Raw genomic sequence first — 21,268 nt, forward strand, 5'->3', positions numbered from 1 at the left:
ATGCACTATAACACCTTTATGAAAATATTAGCTTTAAGAATTTCTGAGATAATTAGTAATTTAATAGATACGGACCAGAATGGATTTGTTTCATTACACCAATTTTATTTGAATATACACTTTTTAATTGAAGTTTTTGATTTTGATATGGTAAACCAGACAGCCTCAGTAGTGTTATTCATGGATGTGGAAAAAGTGTTCGAATTTGAAGGCTGGAAATTCTTTTTTAAATTCTTGGAGACAGTGAAATTTTCATCCCAACTCATCAAGACAATCACTTTCATATATCAAGACTCTGTGGCACATCTGGTGGTAAATTAGAAAATCTCAGCTCCAATAAACTTCGCTTGAGCTCTAGACAAGGTTGTCCACTGTTGCCATTATTGTTCAAGGTGTTTAATGAACCACTTGAGATTTTAAGCTGTTAAAGCTCTCTATCCTGATTCTCCCAGATTAAAACTCTATTCTGACGATCGGGTTTTATACCTTTAACCACACCCTATAGCTATTAGTACATTTTTTGAGTTATTAAAAATATTTTCAGCTCTGATTGGATATGGAGTTAACACAGCTAAAACAAAAATGCTACTTTTTACTATGGGTGTGGAATTATTACTAGAATTTTTTCAGTTGATCCACAGCAGAGACACTTTTAGGTACTTGGGGATTAGAGATGCAAGTAACCTTGAAGACTTAAATAAGCTGAATTACACCCCTCTTATTAGGAAGATCGAGGGAAAGATAGATACCTGGCAGAATCTTCCAATGGAACAAGGCTGCTCCTTGGATAAGTCTGCAGAAGCTAAATCTTCATTGAGAAGAGGGAGCGATGTTGCTACGAGACTGGAAAACCTACTACAGAGCTGCTTTTTTAGTTATGTGTAATAGGTTTAATAACACATCCAAAGCTTCAACTTTTGACAGCTATTACAAGGAAAAAATGCTTGAAACTACCCAGTCATCCAAGTCTCCTTAATACCCAACATTGAAATCATAGATTGGTTACATATAGGACAGTAAATCCTGTAAACAAAAGCAGTTATGGTGCTATCTTAAAATTCCTTCAATACATGGTGCGCCCTCTCTCGAACCTCTATGCACCCAAGATCTTTAACAAACAGCTAAGCGATGGGGAAGAGCTAAGCAGGGGACAATAGGGGACTTTTTGAAAAAAAAAAAAACATATTTGTATTAATTTTTCATTAAACTATTACAGCCCTTGAGTACAAAATTGAAATTTCTAAAAGTGATCAGTCCAACTATTATAGCAGATAACATTTACATCATTACGTTCAGTTTTTGGACCAGTAAAGCGACAACAACGTTTTATGTATCCAAGGCTGTAGTCTACTGAACCCCCTCTAATCCCTGCCCCCCCCATCCCTCCTGTTTGTAGCATTTGTGTTCTATGCCTCCTCACGTCCCAGAACTGGCAACCTGTTATGGAAAAAATAGTGTTAAAAAATAGCATTACCTGACATCGCAGTTGACTGTCAAAGGTGATCTTATATGTATTCAATACAACAATCTATTCCAGTTATTGTGATTGTGAGGTAGGGTTAGTACCATTATGTTCCACTTCTATATTTGTAAAGGCCAGTTACATAATATTCCATTCTATGGCTATTGGGATTTTTTGTAAACCTCTGGCTTCTTCCCTTCGTATTGCTGCACTTTCCGCTTTCACCCAACAAATTACCTCACTGTGCCAGCTGTTAATCATGGGCGTTTTCTTGGATTTCCAGCGCATTATGATTGCTCTTTTTGCTAGTATTAAAGCCAAGTCCTTGAACCTATTCTGTACTTTGTGTTTCAACGATCTGTTATATATTCCTAGAATACATTCCTCTGCTGTGTTCCCTAAGTCTCTTTGTGTGGCTGTCAGTGTATGTTGCCTGACTGATTCCCAGTATTCCTGTATTCGGGGGCATGCCCATACCTTATGGAGTAGATCTGCTTCTTCCGTCTGACAACTAGAGAGCGGTGTTACGTCTGTGGGAACATCTATTTCAGTCAGTTAGGGGTAAGATAAGCTCTGTGAAATATCATAGTCTGTATGAATTTAAATGTTGCTTTTCTGGACACTTTCTTAGGGAATTCTAGTTGTCTTGTCCACTCGTTATCCATTATAACCCGCCCTTTGTCTTCCGCACATGTGTTTCTTAAGCTAGTGAGTTCTACTGCTGCATGTGCACGTATACCTATGTATAGCCGCTTGATGAGGTGCCTTCCTCTACCCATGTAATACAATGCCCTAACGAGTTCATATGGAAGATGTAGGGCAGTGTATCGTAGTGTTGTCTTCCAGCATTGTATCGCTGTGTGGAGAAGGGAAGGTAGATTTCAGGGAGTTTTTGTATTAGGCAATATTAACGTGTGGAGGATGCCCTGATCAATGTGTTGCATAGTGTAGTCTATTTCATGTAGATTACGGCCAGCGGTCCAGTAAGAAAGCCACTGTAGATGGCTTGCATAGTAATATGCTTTTAGATCCGGGACTCCTAAGCCTCCTTTATCAGTCCCTAATTGTAATTTTTTTAGACTTATTCTTCGTCCACCCGTCCCCCAGATTAGGTCTATGAGCATTGTGTTTAAAAGTTTGAATGTTGTATGTGGTACCAAAATTGGCAAATTAATACAATAAGTGGGGAAGGACTATCATCTTGGATATGGCAGCCCGCCCTATCGCTGAGAGCGGTAATGTGATCCAGAATGCAATGCTCCAGCGTATTGATCTGATTGCTCCGCAAAGGTTGCCATCTAACATTTCTGCATGTGTCCTATTTACTTGTATACCCAAATACCTGAACGTGTGGTAGGGTACTGGGATCATATAATGTCCAAATCTAGTTTTCAGAGGGTGTGTTATGTCTTTGAAGAAGAAAGCATTTGACTTCATAGCATTAATAGATAAGCCTGATATCTGTTCAAATCTCTGAAATATATCAGGGATTGGGCCTAGAGTACCTCGTATGTCCCGTATATATAATATAATGTCATCTGCATATGCAGAGAATAAGTGTTGTTTGGCACCAATTTGTATTCCAAGCTGGATTGCGTCTGTGCGTAACTTAAGTGCTAATGGTTCTAGCACTAAAATGAATAAAAGAGGTAACAATGGACTCCCTTGTCTGGTGCCCCTGTGAATCACATACTCAGCCAAGATATGACCCCCCTGTACGGGCCCTAGCAGTAGGAGCCTCATAATGAAGCTGTATCCATTTAAAGGTATTTGACGGGTAAACCAAATTTACCCAGGGCCTTGAACATATAATCCCATTACAGCAAATCAAACGCTTGTCTTAGGTCCAATGCTATACATCCGGCATTATCATAGCTCTCTTGTGCAATTGACATTATATGATGGAGTCGCCTAATATTCAATGAAGGTACTACGGGCTGGGAGAAAGCCATTTTGTTCTCTGTGAACTAGGTTATTTAGAGTTTTGAGAAGTCTATTCGCCAGTACTTTACTAAGTATTTTATGTTCTGTCATTAATAAAGATAGTGGGCGATATCCCGGCATATCTGTAGGGTCTCTGCCTGTCTTCGGAGGTGATACCACTAGAGCTTGCGCCGTCGTTAGTGGCTGCTTACCCAGCTCCAGTGATTTATTGCATAGAGTTTCCAGATGGGGGATCAGCGCGTCCGCGGCATAAAATTCAGCTGGCAGCCCGTCAAAACCTGGTGTTTTGTTACAGGGTAGTCCTTTTTTTGCAAGTCTGATTTCTGATTTAGTTATGGAGCCTATTAATTCCTTCTGGGCGGTTGCAGGCAAGCGTGGGTAGGGAGGATTATCCAGGAAATCGTCAATGGTGGTACCCTCTGTTGGGCCTCGTTTACTACACAATGTGGCGTAATTTTGTCTGAAAGCGTAATTTATACCATGCTGTGTGTTTTCAGCAGTACCCTGCAGAGTCGTGACTTCATTAATGATGACTGTGGGGGGTTATCCCTAAGCAGTTTGGCAAGCAATATCCCAGATTTGTCTGCTTCAGTGTGGTGTATTTGTGTGTATCTTTGGTAAACAAAGACTCTAGGAGCTCTGCATGTTTAATTCATATTTCTTGAAGTGGGGCCCTCTTGTCAGCGTCATGTGTAGCTTCTTGTTCCAATATATCCATATTTTTTTCTGTATCAATGAGATTATTGTGTATTTCCTGCCTGGGACCCACTATAGCACTGATTGCTCTTCCCCGCACCACCATTGTAAAGGCGTCCCATTCAATCAATATGTTGGATGCGGTGTTACTGTTCTCTATGAAGTATCATGTAATAGTATTGGATATGTTGGTGCCGAATACTCCATTTTCTAGTGTCTGTGGCCACATTCTCCAGGTGGGTACCGGAGTTGTGGTCTGAGAAGTTCGTAGCCAGGTAAGGGGCACACACTACCTGCATCGTTATCATTCTAGAACATTAGATTCTGTCTATGCGTGTGTGAAGGAGGTGTACCGGAGAGTAATAAGAGTACTCCCTTTGTGTCGGGTGTCGCATTCTCCACCCATCACAGAGATCCCATCCCTCTCACCACCCACAAAGAGTCTTTGTCTTTTTAGTCACAACTGCGCCATGTAGTGGAGGGTGAGAGCGATCCAACGCAGCATCCATTACTGCATTGCTGTCTCTCCCACAATCCACGGGTACATTTCCCAGCCTGACAATGCCTGATTTATATTAGACCAGTCTAGTTTCCCCCATTTCAAATTGTATCTATCCTGTTTGTCTATTCTCTGCTACAGGGCTGTAAATGGCATCCCATCTTTTATCCATCTTGGAGCTCCCCTTGCGAGACTGGAGTAATTAGTTGCAAAAATCTGACCTCTCCATTTTTTACGACAATAGGGGACTTGATTTGTAACAAGGTAATATCCTGGAAAGCAGTCTAGGCAAAACTTTCCCTAGCCCACATAGGGAATGCTTTGGATAATCTAAAGATTGAAAGTATATTAAGCATGTTTTTTCTTCTCCATAAAGAGGAATCAAATGAAATAATGTTGGATTTGTCCAATTCCAACATTCTCATAAAACAGATCGGGCACTGTGTAAGATGACTTATAGGGTGCCACAGTCATGCCGACAGAATATTACGTCTTCCCCAAAATAGTTGGATGAAAGATGTTGGTATATAACTGTGTGAGGAAGAATGGCTAGACATATCCATTGCTAAAGGGCAGATGTAGAGGAGTCCATATTTTAAGTGGATGCAATTGTACTCTGAGTGGCTAGTCTATTACATACTCAAGAAACTGCATGATTGGAATGCAGACATTTCTGAAAGGTGTCTAGGTGTAAAATGGTGAGCACTAGGTAGCATAATATTTGGGGATGCCAGAAGCTAAGGAGATTTTGGGACAATGTTGGACTGTTTATGCAGGATGTCGTATGAATCAAAGTTTTGCCAGACCTAACTTCAGTCCTATAAGGTATTGCACGACACCTGGGTCTGAAGACTAAAAATCTGTGAGTCTAGTGGTACATAGACATTTTGTTAACTTGTTCCCTGATAACTAATTATTGGAAATCAAGGGAGTCCCCAGACTTTCAACTGTGGCTTAATAGGTTACATGTAGTTTATAATGAGTATGTATATGCTAAATTGGTTGTAGAGGGTAACATTTTTTTTTAAATGTGGAAATGTTTTATGCAATTTACAGGATGGACTTTAAGAAAATGATTTAGCTGATTCAAAGTTCCAATGCACTAACTGTTTCAGATGCCCTTTGTTACATTTTTAAATCTCATATTGATTGTTGATCGCTGGACTCTCTCTTCACACTTTACATACAACTAACTATCTGATGCATTTTATTTTTAATTGTAATTTTGGGCTCAATTAAGACTTCCCTTATGAACTAATATTTTGAGTAGTGTCAACGCTGTGTTATATATGATATGGAATAGTTCTTTTGAAGTGAATTAAATTTGTGCCTTTTTGAGAAACTGTGGAAAATTAAAAATTAAAATTAAAAAAAGAAGGAAGAGTAGGTTTGATATTGTAGGAGGTGGAATACACCCTATGAAATAGTATATTGTTAACAGCCCTGTGGTGGACAATCTCTCTCATAGAGGGGAGTTAATATTTTCACATTTCAAAGTCCTGTTTGTGCATACTAAAAATAGAGCCTTCTGCTATGCACATACACAAATGTCTGCCATGTTTGCTCCACTAAAGTGTGGTAAATAAATAAATAATACCCTATTTTTGAATGAATAAATGAATAACAGATAGCTCAATAAATAAGAGTCAAGATTCGAGGTAGTAGGAGTTTTGCAGGTTTAATACAGCAAACACAGGAATAGGATGGCAAGGCCCAGCAGCGCTGCCGGGGTCAGGATCGGGACAAGGGGAATAACTTTTTAATAACAGTGCATGAGCATATATACATAACGCAAACACATAGCATTACATTGCAATAGGCGTAGCAGTGGGTGGAGCAAAAGGCGTGACGCGTAGCAGTCGCGAAAGATAAGGGTGAAAAGAGGTGTAACAGGGCGTATACATAGACATGTGATGCAAACGTAACAGAATATGTCATGAATGGGGCGGAAACCATGGAGGGGGCTACCTGAGGAGCCGGGACCTCTAACCTGATGGTGCGCGCAAACTAGCAATGACGTGTTACTAGGAGAAGCTGGGGGCTATGAACTCTGTGCTAGGAGCAGAGACTGAAGTCTGGAGAGTCAGGGCGACATGTACCTAAACAGCATCTAGTATCTGATGTTTAGAGAACATGTTGATATAAACTAGAAGTTAGGAGGGGAAAGGCTAACTTGATTCTAAGACTGGACCATGCATTATTCTACATGTAGTGCGTGATGAAGAATATTAAATGACCATTAAATGCAGTATTTCTCTAACGTGGAGACGTGAAGGCTAGACAATGACGGAAACTATCGATGCGATTCAGTAGCTTTAGGAATGCAGAGAAGGAGGACTGAACTGATAACTGGAATCATAACATATTCTTGGCAGACTCAGAGGCAGAGCCAGGGTGAGCCGGGCACTGCGAGGCAGGAAGTAAGTGAAGGGTCGAGGATACAGGTGGGGGCTGTATCGCTCCTCAGCGAGGCTTCAGGAGACAGGAGCTGAATCTGGTGTCCGGGCCCTTTTGAGGCCTAGAAACGGGGACTTTTCAATAGAATAACGTGCACACTGAGAAACGTGGCAACGTAGCTTTACATAGGCCTGATATTCGTAGTATTCACGAGAACTGGAAACTGGCATACTAGAGGTGGACACAACTGTAATTGCGTCATTAATCGAACATAGGGAATGCATATGCATATTTAATCATGCACACATAACATATGATGGGTGACACGTAGGGACACAGAACATGGCAAAATTTACTTTTCCACATTCCCTCCTTGTCACTACGTTTCCATCAGGAAACATCAATATTCATGATACCATCTATCATTTCATACAGTATCATTTGCTCGTCTCGAATTATCCTGGAACGGGATTTAGAACGGGGCTTGGGACTAGGAATACAAGAGGTAGCACAGATGCCGCAAATCGCAGGGCCACATTGTATACAGAGGCAGCAGCTGAATATGATCGCTACTGCAATACCTAGAAAGGACAAGACTTTCCATCCCCAGGCGGAAATTATATTCCAGCACCAACCGGACCATGTCCAGGTGCCTGGATCTTGGTGTAACAGATGGGCAATTTTATGGAGTCTGGTTATAGCTGAATAAACAGACGGCGCGTTATTTGGAATGAAAATGCAGCAACTAGATCCGATGACTCTACAGGCCCCGCCCCTATCGGCCAGTATGACGTCAAGGACGAGACGATTCTGTAAAACGACAAATCTCATAGCAGATTGCTCTTCAGTTAAGTTACCTAGAGCAGAGGCAGTCTCATTTACTACAGCTTCGAGGGTTCTGGTTAACCTACGGATTAGCTTACTATTCTGGATAGGTCCTATAAAGAAAAAGAAACCTCTGTTGAAATCTGTATACTGTTCTAGAGCAGTTTCAGTATAATCGACAATTGGGGACTCCCTTCTATGTCTAATGTGTACTAGATGTGTGTTTCTATGATAATCAGGTGGGGCTAGGAAAACTGGTGGCAGTAGGAAGGCAATGTAACAGGTTCCCTCCCAATCGAGGGGCAGACGAACATATGCAGTTTGACCACAAATAAAATAAGAATGACGTGAAGTTTTGAAAATGGATTTCCCACTGTCACTATACTTGACAATAGTAGTACAATCACTATGTCCTACATGTACGGAACCATTATTTCGGACACATAATTCGCCTTTAACTGGTAGTACTGAAATAGCAGGTAAGTCTGGAGTAGTATCAGACTGAACATTCAGGACCATGAAATTCGAAGAATAGTTACCTAAATTATACACTTCATTTTCTAGATCTAACCCGGTTCTGTGGGGGAGACCTTGCTTGTCTGGAAAACATGTACTGTTAAGAAAGGACATATCTGTTGAGGATGACGTTAACGTGGACCATGCTCCACACGAACCATTATGTGAAAATGGATAAGGAAAAAGTGGCAGAACTCCCTTCGGTATCTGGAAAGGGGGGAGTCGACCACACACCCAACAATTAGTGGCATTGCTGGTCTGATGTGAGTAATGTAACATGCGGATGAAAGAATTATTTTTCATAGCGAGGCGGTAAGAGAGTTCATGAGGAGGCAGATCACTAAACGTGTGCTCTACTGTAGCATTAGCAGACTTATTTACATGAAGAACTGGGAAATACAAGAAAAATGCATAACTGGTGCAGGAAATCATAATGCTGAGAAACAATATGAAACATAGAAAAACGATACATCGAATTGAGTTTTGACTAACTCTCTCACTATGGGGGTCTATTTTATACATGTCAGAAACAGTCTAACCGTTTCACCTAGGGGAGGACTTAGACAATCAAACTGGCTGACTTATTTTACTAGACCGGAGTTTCAACTTATACTCCTGTTGCGGAGTTTTCTCTAACAGGGGAGGGTTTGTAGCAATGTCTTTTGCGGGACAGTCCTTGAGAACAATATTTTGGCAATCCTTCAAATCCTGGGAAATGTTCTTTGAGACGGGTTTCAGTCCATAAAACTTCTTTATATGTGAAAGGTGCACCCAGCCTTTGCGACCCTCCAACTTCACGGCTGTACGGGTGGCGAGGAGGACCTGTCGGGGCTCCTTCCAGCGTGGCTCCAGCGGACTTGAGCGGTCAAAATTGCGGACCAAGACCATGGATCCTGGAACGATTTCATGCGGTGCCACCTCGGTATTGTCTGGAAATGCGGCGGCAACCTGTGAACGACAAGAGTTGAGGGCAGACATCAAGGAAGCTAGGTAATCTGTCAGCATATTACTTGAAACATCGGTAATACTTCGGGGTCTAGGAGTACCCCACATGTTAGGGGGGCGGCCGAAAACGACCTCATACGGGGACAGACCTGATCTGGAATGTGCGACCATGCGCATATAAAATAAAGCGACTGGCAGAGCTACTAGCCAGTCCACACCTTTCTCTTTACATACTTTTGCAATACGGATTTTCAGAGTCTGGTTATGTCTCTCTACGAGACCGGCTGCTTCAGGATGGCGTACACAATGAAACTTCCACTGGTACCCCAACAAAAGGGAAACATGCTTCATTAACTCAGATGAGAATGGCTGGCCGTTGTCAGAATATACGACTCTAGGGAGTCCATAACGGGGGAAGAACTCACGAACCAACTGCTTGGCAGTGGTCGCGGCTGTGTAATCTGGGACTGGATATGCTTCTGTCCACCTGGACAAAGCGCATACAACTACAAGGACATACTTGAAACCTCGACATCGTTCCATCTGAATATAATCCATCTGGAGGACTTCAAAAGGGTGGTCAGGGGGCTGGAATCCACCTTGTTCCACCGGGACACTTTTACCTGGATTAAACTGGCAACATATCATACAGGTACGGACTTTCTGTTTGGCTGCAGCTCGTAAATGCTTGTTGAACCAGATGTTCTGGATACTGTCTAACATAGCTTTTTCTCCTAAATGTGCTGGACTATGTGTGGTATTAATAATGACTTGAACCATAGAGTCGGGGAGAAACCATGTGGCTCTACCCTTCGTTAACCATCCTTGATCTGTCTGGACCCCTCCTTGTTCGGACCATTTCTTGATTTCTTCGGGAGTAGCATGTAACTGTATGTCTATGACATCTTGTGTAGGGTCTTTAACTGTCATACATGTAATCGGATCTGGAGTGTGTGTCATGTTAACTGGAATGTCTAGAGTCTGTGCTGTAAGCTTGGCTGTGCGATCTGCTAGATCGTTACCTTGAGAAATGGTGTCAGTAACTTTCGTATGTGCTTTGCACTTCATGATAGCGATAGATGTCGGTAAATGTATGGCATCTAACAGAGCTTGAATAAGGAGACCATGCTGAATCTTGGTTCCATGAGAAGTCATGAAACCTCTCTCCTGCCAGAGCACTCCGAAGTCGTGTACAACTCCAAATGCGTAGCGTGAATCTGTGTAAACATTAACTTTCAAGTTCTTGGCGTGTATGCAGGCTTGTGTCAGAGCAACTAGCTCTGCTGCTTGAGCGGACAGGGTGTCAATACGGTGTGTTTCAATAACTTCAGTGTCAGTAGTCACTGCATACGCGGCGACTAGTTCTCCTGTACTTGTTCTCATACATGAACCATCCACATAAAGTGTCAGGTCGGGGTCTGGTAACGGAACATCTGTCAGATCCTGTCTTGGCTTTGTCGTAATGTTAACTACTTCCACGCAGTCATGTGTGGCAGAATTCGGAGTAACTGATGGTAACAGTGTAGCAGGGTTCAGGATGTTGCAGCGTCTGATTTCTATGTGTGGGTGGAACAGTGTCAATTCATAACCTGTTAAACGTGCAATTGTCAAGTGCTGAGTTTGTGTTCGGTTTAAAAGAACTTCCACGGAATGTGGAACTTGTACTGTCAAGGAATGTCCTAAGACTATGGAATCACTTTGTCTGATAGCTAGGGCTGTGGCTGCAACTGACTTGAGGCACGCAGGCAGAGCCTGGGCTACAGGATCTAATGTGCTCGAAAAATAAGCACAGGGCTTGTATTGTCCTGCTTGATCTTGTGTGAGAACAGATAATGCTGTACCTTCGCGTTCAGTGACGAAAAGTGTAAAAGGCTTACTGTAGTTCGGTGTCGCTAGAACTGGAGCTTGGCATAGGGCTTTCTTTAACTCATTGAAACTAAGTGTATGTTCAGATGTCCAAGGGAGGACAGTCGATACGGCTGCCTCCTGTGTCGTTAACTGTATCAGTGGCTTGGCTAGAAATGCATACTGAGGAATCCATTGTCTGCAGTAAGAAGTAAGGCCGATAAAAGCACGTACCTCCTTCTGGGTCTTGGGCTGAGGAAGACTCGCTATTAACTGGATACGGTCTGGTGTCAACTGCCTACCCCTCTTGGACAGTAAGTGTCCTAAGTAGACCACTTGCTGGACACAGAATTGAAGCTTAGAAGGGGACACCTTGTGCCCCATCTCGGCTAGGAAATACAAGACTGTAAGGGATGCTCGCTCGCAAGCACGTTCAGAACGGGCTGTGATCAGGAGATCATCGACATACTGGAGCAGGGCAGTGTCAGTTGGCATGTGAATGTTGTCTAGTTGTCTTTTAAGTGCTTGACTGTAAATGCTAGGGCTTTCTGTGAAACCTTGAGGAGCGCGTGTGAACATATAGCTCCTTCCATTTAAACAAAATCCGAAAAGGAACTGGCTGTCTGGATGAATAGGGACACTGAAAAACGCGTTGTTGAGGTCGATTACAGTAAAGAACGTGGCTTCGGAATCAATGGCTGTCAATAGGGAAGAGATATCTGGAACGACTGGGTACTGAGGTATAATACATTTATTAAGTTCTCGTAGGTCAATCACTAATCGATATACTGGGGGTGCATTTGGATCAGTACGTTTCATGACTGGAATGATCGGGGAATTGCACACATTGGAGTCAGTTTCTATAACCACTCCTTGAGCCATGAGCTCGTCAATAATTTTGGATAAGGCTGCTACAGCCTCAGGTGGCAATCTGTACTGTCTGATTCGTGGTAACACCACACCTGGCTTGAGAGTCACACGATAGGGTGTGATTTGCATATAACCAACATCAGTTGGACCTTGCGCCCATAGATGCTGCGGAACATTAGACAATCTGGGATCAAAATCTCGTAATACATAGTGACCCTTAAAGTCACGTAGGAACAATCGTATTCCCTCTGGGGAACAGCATATAACTGCACCTAACTCTTTCAGTGTTTTAATGCCTAATAGGTTTTCTGGACATGTCTTAGTAAGTAACAGATCAGTAGTGCGGGACAATGGACCTACTTCTAGAGTAACTGGCTTTGATATTTCATTTACAATGGGTTTTCCTGAAAATCCAAGGGAAACATTTCTTGAGCCTGAGAGCGGAGCCCCTGGAACTTCGGCGTGACTAATTGTGGTCCTACTTGCCCCTGTATCAATCAAAAACTTTCTGTCTTTCCCTAATACTTGACTGTGAACATAGGGACCTTCTTGATCTACAGGTATCTCGATGAGAGGCAAGCCTACCTCCCTCTCTAGGCTGTTTCATGAATACTGCTGGTACTCTGGATACTCAGACTGTGCATACTGGTACATCTGCTGTGTAACGTGCTGTGTTGCAGCAATAGGCTGCGGTGCGGTAACTGTCTGTGGTGCATTCTGTGGCTGAGGAGTCTGTGAAACTTGTTCTTGTCTAGGCGGACGTGGTCTTTCTTTAGTCTTACCAGTAGCTATGTTGTGTTTCAGAACTGCACACTCGTTTATAAAATGACCTGGCTGTTTACAATAATTGCAGTTCCCTTTAACGGGAGCTGCAGGATGACTGGCTTGATTCGGACCCCTCTTCTGACTGTCTTGAGGAACAGATTGTGCAACTAGTACTTTCATTTTTGTGTCTTTCATACGTTTTCTCTCGTGTTCTTGTTCTTCCCTGATCCTATTCTGGTGGTATTGGAGCATCTGCAACATCTGGGACGGGGTATTAGCTTGCCAGGTACTTTCGACTTTCAAAACTCGATTTTTAATTTGTGGACTTGAATTCTCGACTAATTTAGTAACAACAAGGTGAGGGTATGACTCACTACTTGTCTTGAGGCCACTGTTGATGCTAAAACATTTCTCAAATCTGGAATAAAAATCACTAATATCTTCGTCTTGTTTCTGTTTACAGGCTGAGATTGCATCCCAGTCTTCTTTTCTAGTTGTCAATAATCTAGGTAAAACTTGTATTAATAATTCTGGTAATTCTTTACATTTCGCTCCAAGACCGGTACCTGGTACTCGTGCCTTGTCTTCAGCTTCTAGAACTGCCCAATCGATCTTTTTCTCTCCCACCTCCCATTCTTTTTCCTTGAGCTTTTCATACACCCCTGCGGGCAGCAGAACCTTTAACATTTTAATTATATCTGGATACGTGTATTCTCCCATACGGAGCATGTCTTTTAATTCTCTATGGAACCCTGCTGGATCTTTATCATGACAGGGAATTAATTTCTTCATCTCTAGGAGTTCCATCTTTGTAATCGGAGTGTAAACAAACACTCGTTCTAGTTCGCCACCCGTTCCTCTAACTGGGTGGACTTCTCGTAACGGATTCTGTCTCTCTATGTAAAATGGTTTACTTTCTGGGGGTGAGACATGAACAAAATGCGGGTTCAGAAACGTTCTATATTTGTGACGCTGTTCTAGAATGACACTAATTAAGTCGGTACCTAAACCTTTCCATCTATACTGGAGTAACTGTACGGATGAAACGATATATTCTGTCTAGATCTTCTTTCATATTCGGTAAGGTGACTAGATACTCGGTCACCTTTCTTACGCGGAATGAATATAAAACCATATTATCCTCGCCTGGGACTGGATCATAGCCGCATTCGGCAAGGGATTTTCTTATTTCTGCTACAGTCTGATGTCTGGGCGTACGCTGGGATGCTTGCATATGTAATTCGGCTGTCGTTAAACGCTTGTGTGGCGGCGGGGTTTGAGGAGTACCTCCCCCTGCGGCCCCTGAACTAGAGTCGTCTACTGAGGCTCTTCGTCCTGGCAGAGTGGGAAATGGAAATGTAGGCTGGACTTGTATGGCGGGCTGGACCGGGGGTACCGTAACAGGTACTCCGGTGTCTGGAGGAGCGGGAAGTGCCTGATTTACAGGGACTGGCGGAGCGCGAACAGGATTTGCATATTCTGGGACTGTGTCGTCCAAATAGGACGAAATAAAAATATCAGCTGCGGTCTGTTTGTGACGTAGCTTGGTCGGAACTAATGGTGGCGGGAAATTACTGGATGCCTCTGGGGTCGCTTTTGGCAAGCCCTCGGCAAGGAGAGGATACATACCCCTAATAAGGGCATGCCTCTGTCTGTCTGACTGTTCGGCTTTGACTTGTTCACCTATCTCGATTAGTTCTTTTTCTTGTGCTCGTTCTAAGGATTCTCTACTTAATTCTGACTTTCTGATTTCTTTTTCAGTTCTTTTATGAGCTTCTTTGCGCCATAACTCGATGGCATCTTTCTGTGACTGTCTGGCTTTCTTTTTCCATAATGCCTCTTCTACTCGCATGATGCACTCGGCATCCCATGTACCCGATACGGGCCATCTATACTTTTCTTCTAACTGTTTGGTATAATCTACCCATAAGTCTAGATACAAAATGGCGCTTATGCCATGCTTCTGATACATAAAATGACCTGGACTGTCCCTAGGCGGAACTGGAACTGCTGCTTCCAGCAGACCCTTTCTAGTTTTTAACTGACGTAACTTAGAAAACAAGGGCATGACTGGACTGTAATCTAGACACAATACAATACACAATGAACACGATACTTATCCCCCATTCATACCACGACATTAAAATACATGAAGAACATTTAAAAATAACAGTTCGAACAGAATACTACCTGGAATACGGAACACAGAATACATGAATTTCCTCGAGAACAGAACTGACTGGAACAGAAACTAGGTGCACTGCTGAAACAGTACGAAACTTACCGGTCTCATAAAGAGACACGTCAGGACCCGCATCCACCGAAGTGGACACTTCGTTTGTGGGTCTGTGTACCACCAACCCACGGACCAGAGTCAATTAAATTGACCCTGTCTAGATACTACCCCAGTAACGGTACTCACCGGGCAGCAAGAACGGAAAGCCTCAGACTGGACGGGACTGCTTGGACGCCGGACGGACGAACTTCGGACTTCTGTTACAGGTGGGCCTCCGGATACCTCGGACCTTGGACTCTCGGCTTGGGCTCTGGTCGGGACTCGCCGCGTTCCTCCACCGTCTCGTCTGGATGCTGGACCGCCTCCTCCGTCTCCTCCGTGGGCCTGAGGGATACTTGAAGCAGAAATATCTGCCGGTGCGCAGAAGAGTTCCGTCACGACTGCAGAGGGTCAGGGGGTCGGCGTGGCTTCACCGACGCGTGGGGAAAAGGCAAGTTCCTGTTCGGGCGCCATTATGTGGTAAATAAATAAATAATACCCTATTTTTGAATGAATAAATGAATAACAGATAGCTCAATAAATAAGAGTCAAGATTCGAGGTAGTAGGAGTTTTGCAGGTTTAATACAGCAAACACAGGAATAGGATGGCAAGGCCCAGCAGCGCTGCCGGGGTCAGGATCGGGACAAGGGGAATAACTTTTTAATAACAGTGCATGAGCATATATACATAACGCAAACACATAGCATTACATTGCAATAGGCGTAGCAGTGGGTGGAGCAAAAGGCGTGACGCGTAGCAGTCGCGAAAGATAAGGGTGAAAAGAGGTGTAACAGGGCGTATACATAGACATGTGATGAAACGTAACAGAATATGTCATGAATGGGGCGGAAACCATGGAGGGGGCTACCTGAGGAGCCGGGACCTCTAACCTGATGGTGCGCGCAAACTAGCAATGACGTGTTACTAGGAGAAGCTGGGGGCTATGAACTCTGTGCTAGGAGCAGAGACTGAAGTCTGGAGAGTCAGGGCGACATGTACCTAAACAGCATCTAGTATCTGATGTTTAGAGAACATGTTGATATAAACTAGAAGTCAGGAGGGGAAAGGCTAACTTGATTCTAAGACTGGACCATGCATTATTCTACATGTAGTGCGTGATGAAGAATATTAAATGACCATTAAATGCAGTATTTCTCTAACGTGGAGACGTGAAGGCTAGACAATGACGGAAACTATCGATGCGATTCAGTAGCTTTAGGAATGCAGAGAAGGAGGACTGAACTGATAACTGGAATCATAACATATTCTTGGCAGACTCAGAGGCAGAGCCAGGGTGAGCCGGGCACTGCGAGGCAGGAAGTAAGTGAAGGGTCGAGGATACAGGTGGGGGCTGTATCGCTCCTCAGCGAGGCTTCAGGAGACAGGAGCTGAATCTGGTGTCCGGGCCCTTTTGAGGCCTAGAAACGGGGACTTTTCAATAGAATAACGTGCACACTGAGAAACGTGGCAACGTAGCTTTACATAGGCCTGATATTCGTAGTATTCACGAGAACTGGAAACTGGCATACTAGAGGTGGACACAACTGTAATTGCGTCATTAATCGAACATAGGGAATGCATATGCATATTTAATCATGCACACATAACATATGATGGATGACACGTAGGGACACAGAACATGGCAAAATTTACTTTTCCACAAAAGAAAGCAAACATTATTTATACCAAGCCTAGCTGTGAAGGAGTTGAGTAGTCAGACAAGTAAGAGCAAGCTAGTATTTTACTCATAATCTACTTATAAGTCACAGCAATTTGACAGACACATGAATGAGCATATTATACCTATCATGCTGTAGATAAAATGGAAATCTATTATGTTATGTTTTCTGTCATGATAAGCCTAAAGTGAAGAGATAGCTTGAACGATATATGTGGCAGTGCAATAAAAAAATAATGATGCACGTCTAAGCTCCTTAAAACTCTTGAATTCCCACTCATGATGCTGAGAAGGGTCCTGTCTCCACTGCAATTGAATTATAAAATTAAATTTAGAAAAGCTCTAGTTTTTCAATGACTGTTATCGACTATTGCAACGTGATTTACAATGGAGCTCTAAGAAAGATCATTTTCAAGGTGAAGTGGATATCAAATCATGTATAAAGACTTTGGGCCTGATTACGAGTTGGACTGCTGAACCTGTGATGGCGGTCCAACCACTTGTGCACTGCGAACCGCATGCAGTGTTACGACTATAGCGGTCAGACTGCCACAGGACAGTTGCAACTGCCAAAGAACCAGAATCCTGTGGCATTCGTGCAGTGGTTAGAGGAAGAAATGTGACAGTGGTGCCACAACGGCACCACCGAGCATATTTTGAGTTGCCTCACCATCACCCATTTCACAGTAGTAAGCCCGATATGATCAGGGTGTCAGTGAGGCAACAAAGTGGACCCTAACAGTGACCCTTGTTTCATCAGGTCTCAGGGGGTACATGTTTGGGGCATGTATAGTACCCCCTCAATTTGCACCCCCAGTTCCTGCAAGTTGTGCCATTTATGCCACATCATGCAGGAAGGTGCAGGCGGCGCTCTGAGAGTGGCAGTCTGCATGGTAGGATTTTTCATGAGCCTACCAGACCGCCCACTGCTGTTGGTCCGCAGCTGTCAGACTGCAACAGGACCACCCACCAGACCAGTAATAAACTCCTGATCTGGCAGGCATTTGCACCACAGGTGTGGTGGTCCTACAAAGGAACTTCTTGTGATAATTCCTCATTTCTTAGTGGATTTTGATGGTACAATTGGTAATAAGCCAGTGTTTACTCCACCCAAAAGTTCCATGAACAATGGTATTGCTAACTTAAGAGGGTGGAGAAAATCCAGCCCATTTTCCAGTCCAATAATAATGACGACCTATATTCTTTTGTTTGAGTTTTGTACCTAGCAGATTGTAAAAGCATACCCACAGTGATATACTTAGAAATGTGTAAAACTGAAAAAGAAAGTGATATTGTATAGGATAAATTTTATGAAACATGTCTGAATGTGGTATGATTTTGCAATTCAATAGTTTTGAGTAAATTTAAAGTTATTAAAACAAGTGACTACAGTATAACACATTTCTTTTAGAATTTAGATCTTTTTTATTTTTTATGAATTTATAATAATTCTTTCCTAATATTTTTCTTTTTTAGAATGAATTTTGGAAGGAATATATTGGTAAGGTATCTCCAAATTTTATAGGAACTATGCTCTATATAATGCATGTTAAATATTTCTGGTGCATAATGAAATATTTTCATATTTTATGCCTTATATTTGAGTACCCTTTGGTTGTGGCAGTTGCCAGAAAGAGATGATGATTATTTCTTCTGCTGGGTTTACCACCATCACTAGGAGGTGTTAATATTTCAATCAAACAAATAGGCTACAATATTGTACAATGATGCAAAGGTGAATAACCAAAATATTGTTTCAAAAATATTCTGGTGCAACAATATCATGTCATAAATATTGTCAAGTCATAAATATCAAGGTAAAGAACGTGGAGGGTAAGAATACTGTGTATATAATGTATGTTTTAAATATATTTGCATATATTATTGTTTGTTTAATCTACTAAATATTGTTTTCTGATTAATTTAACATATATTAGTTTTTATATTAAGGGACTATTGGTATTATATTATTTTTCAGTATGGTTTCTAAGTTTTTATGTGTAATAACAAAGTTTTTACATTTAAATATTACTTTTTAAATTATTAATGTGTTGTGGACTTTGTAGGTTAACAAGAGGAATGTATTTTAATAGTACGTTATTATTTGTCCTGTCGTGTAGGTCCTATAAACCTGTATAGGATCTGTGCGTTTAGACAACATAGACTGTGGGATTTGTGTCCAGACTGATTCCAGACACCCTCAGCGGTATGTTTACCTGTATATCAGCTAGCTCACAGTGCCACTGTGAACTCCTCTTACCAAGGAGAGAATAGTACTTGGCAACTATCGAACATGACATCTCTGTCCCATCAGGACTCATGGAAACAGAACAATACTTTTCACTCAGTCCCACATGCTCACTTTGTCTCAGAGAGATACACGGAATACATTTTGGGAACGTTTTTAAATAAGCATTTATTGAACCACCGTCATTCTAATGTAAAATAGATTCGCTGAAATAACCATAAGACAGAAACAGATATAAATGATTGTAAGCACCTATAGAGTACACGGATGGTAGATTCATACCATAGTGCTAAAACAATGAATACTGGCAGGTAAAAAAAATACATGACAATTAAATGCATACTCCTACGATGTAACCCTAACCAGATGCACCTAGATGTACCTAGCATGTATGTAGGTGGCGAGCCAAGAATCTCCCTAGGTGGAAGCTAACCCCATTACGTGAAGTGAGAGACTGTGGGACCCCGTCTTGTTCTCAATCGGGACACCCCGCGAGGGATCTCAGACCACTAGAAGTTAGAGTGTCTGCGTGTAGGCACCTCAGCGTCTTGCGTCAGTGTGCCAGCACAGAAGTTCTTTTCTCCTGTCCCTGCCTCAGCAAAGATGTGATGTTTATATACCCAAAGTGGTACCTTCAGGGAATCTACCTTGCTGTGTCGTGTCGAACTAGGATGACGGAAGGAATAACCCTTTTACATAGTTATTATGCAGGAGATAGTAGTCCTGCTGAGATTTCAAGAATCCTCGGGCATAATGAATCAGGCTAGTTTTCAGAGAAAACACCATGCCATTTAAGCAGTACCGTAACTAGGTAAAAGTTGAGCACCAAGAAACTTTATATAGTGTAATGGCAGAAGAAATATAGGTGAAAGGTCTGGTTACTACCTGTGCCTATATCGGGGTACCTGTATGAAACCTAACACCCACTCCAAATCCGACTGGACGACATACTAAAAATTCTAAATATACTTCTAAAATATGCTTAAATAATACTAAAATTCTAGCATAAGCTGTAGAAGTCTATTAAAATATGTTCGTATATACGGGCCGAACAACTATGTGAGTCTGAAAGTCATGCTGTTTACCAAGAAAGGCAAAAAAAAGAGCGTTTCTTGTTTCAAAATTGTTTTTGAAAAAGGCCAAATCTTTTCCAGCACACGATGAGCCCAATGTTTATGTGTCCTGTTTGGGAGACACATCACTGCTGCTTGCCATCACAGACGAGGGTCCCTGCAATACCTCCCAGATCTGGTCAATCGAGCACAGATGATCTTCTTTACTGCCCACAGCCGCTGCTGGGGACGCCTGTACGATATACAAGGCCTGCCGGCCAGTAGAGAAGCCGGTCTCCATTCCAACAGGAGCTGAACTGTCCCATTGTGGCTACAAGAATGCAGACATCAACATTGGAATACGCAGAGGACACAGTAGTACGTGGGGGGTTAACAGGTCCAGTAAAGCATCCTCATCCAGTGGCGCAGCTAATGGAAGTGTTAGACAGAGATCCAACATGATTCTTGTCCGCAGAACAGACATCGTAGAACCGGCAAAATACAGTTAATCCAGACTAGTCAAATGATAGGAACCAAGATTCGCTAAGTTCCCGAAGGTGAGGTGTGCCCAGATTGAATACCATGCGATCACGGTACCGGCGCTCCAAGAGCATTTTTTCCATCTCCTTCGTGACTTGAACATCTTTTGCACAGCAGAAAAATGAAAATCGGGAATCCATCTATTAGTAACAGGATTAGCAGAAGTCCTCCAAAAATGCTTCAGAATATGGAGTGCATGATGGCGAGAATCACCCCAAACACTGAAAGATGCTTAACAGTCCAGAACCTATGATCTTAAATAGGTGTACTATACCCTTCGTATCAGACATGGTAAAGATACGTTGTACCATTTCTGTGAAATTGAAAGGGCAGTTAGTTCATACCAGTGCCTGATGCTTCTGCATCCCTTGATTTCTCCTTTCAGATGGACTTGAACTAGGCAACCCTCTCTGGTGATATTCCTGTAATCTTAGCGCCGGGACACCTCCGCTGGAGGTAGCCGTGCGCTCTACAAGCTTCTAAATAAATAAATAAAATGAATAAATCTCAGCTGAGGACCTTGCGACCTGAAGATCAAAAGTCTCTCGGGCAGCGGTTAAGGGCACAGTTTTTTGGAAAAGGATGGCTTTCATCCTGTTCAGAGTATCAAACTGTATAAAGGAAACATTCAACAAAGGCCATAACGGCACCTCCCTGACTCTGTAGGTCAGTGGAAACAATACTTGCATACAGCAAGTAACCCTGGAGCT

The 21,268-nt window shown here is 42.5% G+C and overlaps 1 protein-coding gene across 1 annotated transcript in view; it reads left to right on the forward strand.

Annotated features, from left to right (window-relative positions):
- Positions 1 to 21,268, forward strand: part of F9 (coagulation factor IX) — a 310,524-nt gene that overhangs the window by 49,227 nt on the left and 240,029 nt on the right. The window contains exon 3 of the mRNA XM_078688628.1: positions 18,195 to 18,219. Within this exon, the coding sequence (XP_078544754.1) occupies positions 18,195 to 18,219 (25 nt within the window). The remainder of the gene's footprint in view (positions 1 to 18,194; positions 18,220 to 21,268) is intronic.

The sequence above is a fragment of the Lissotriton helveticus genome, chromosome 4_1, assembly GCF_964261635.1.
Source record: "Lissotriton helveticus chromosome 4_1, aLisHel1.1, whole genome shotgun sequence".
In the NCBI taxonomy this organism is placed as follows: Eukaryota; Metazoa; Chordata; class Amphibia; order Caudata; family Salamandridae; genus Lissotriton; species Lissotriton helveticus.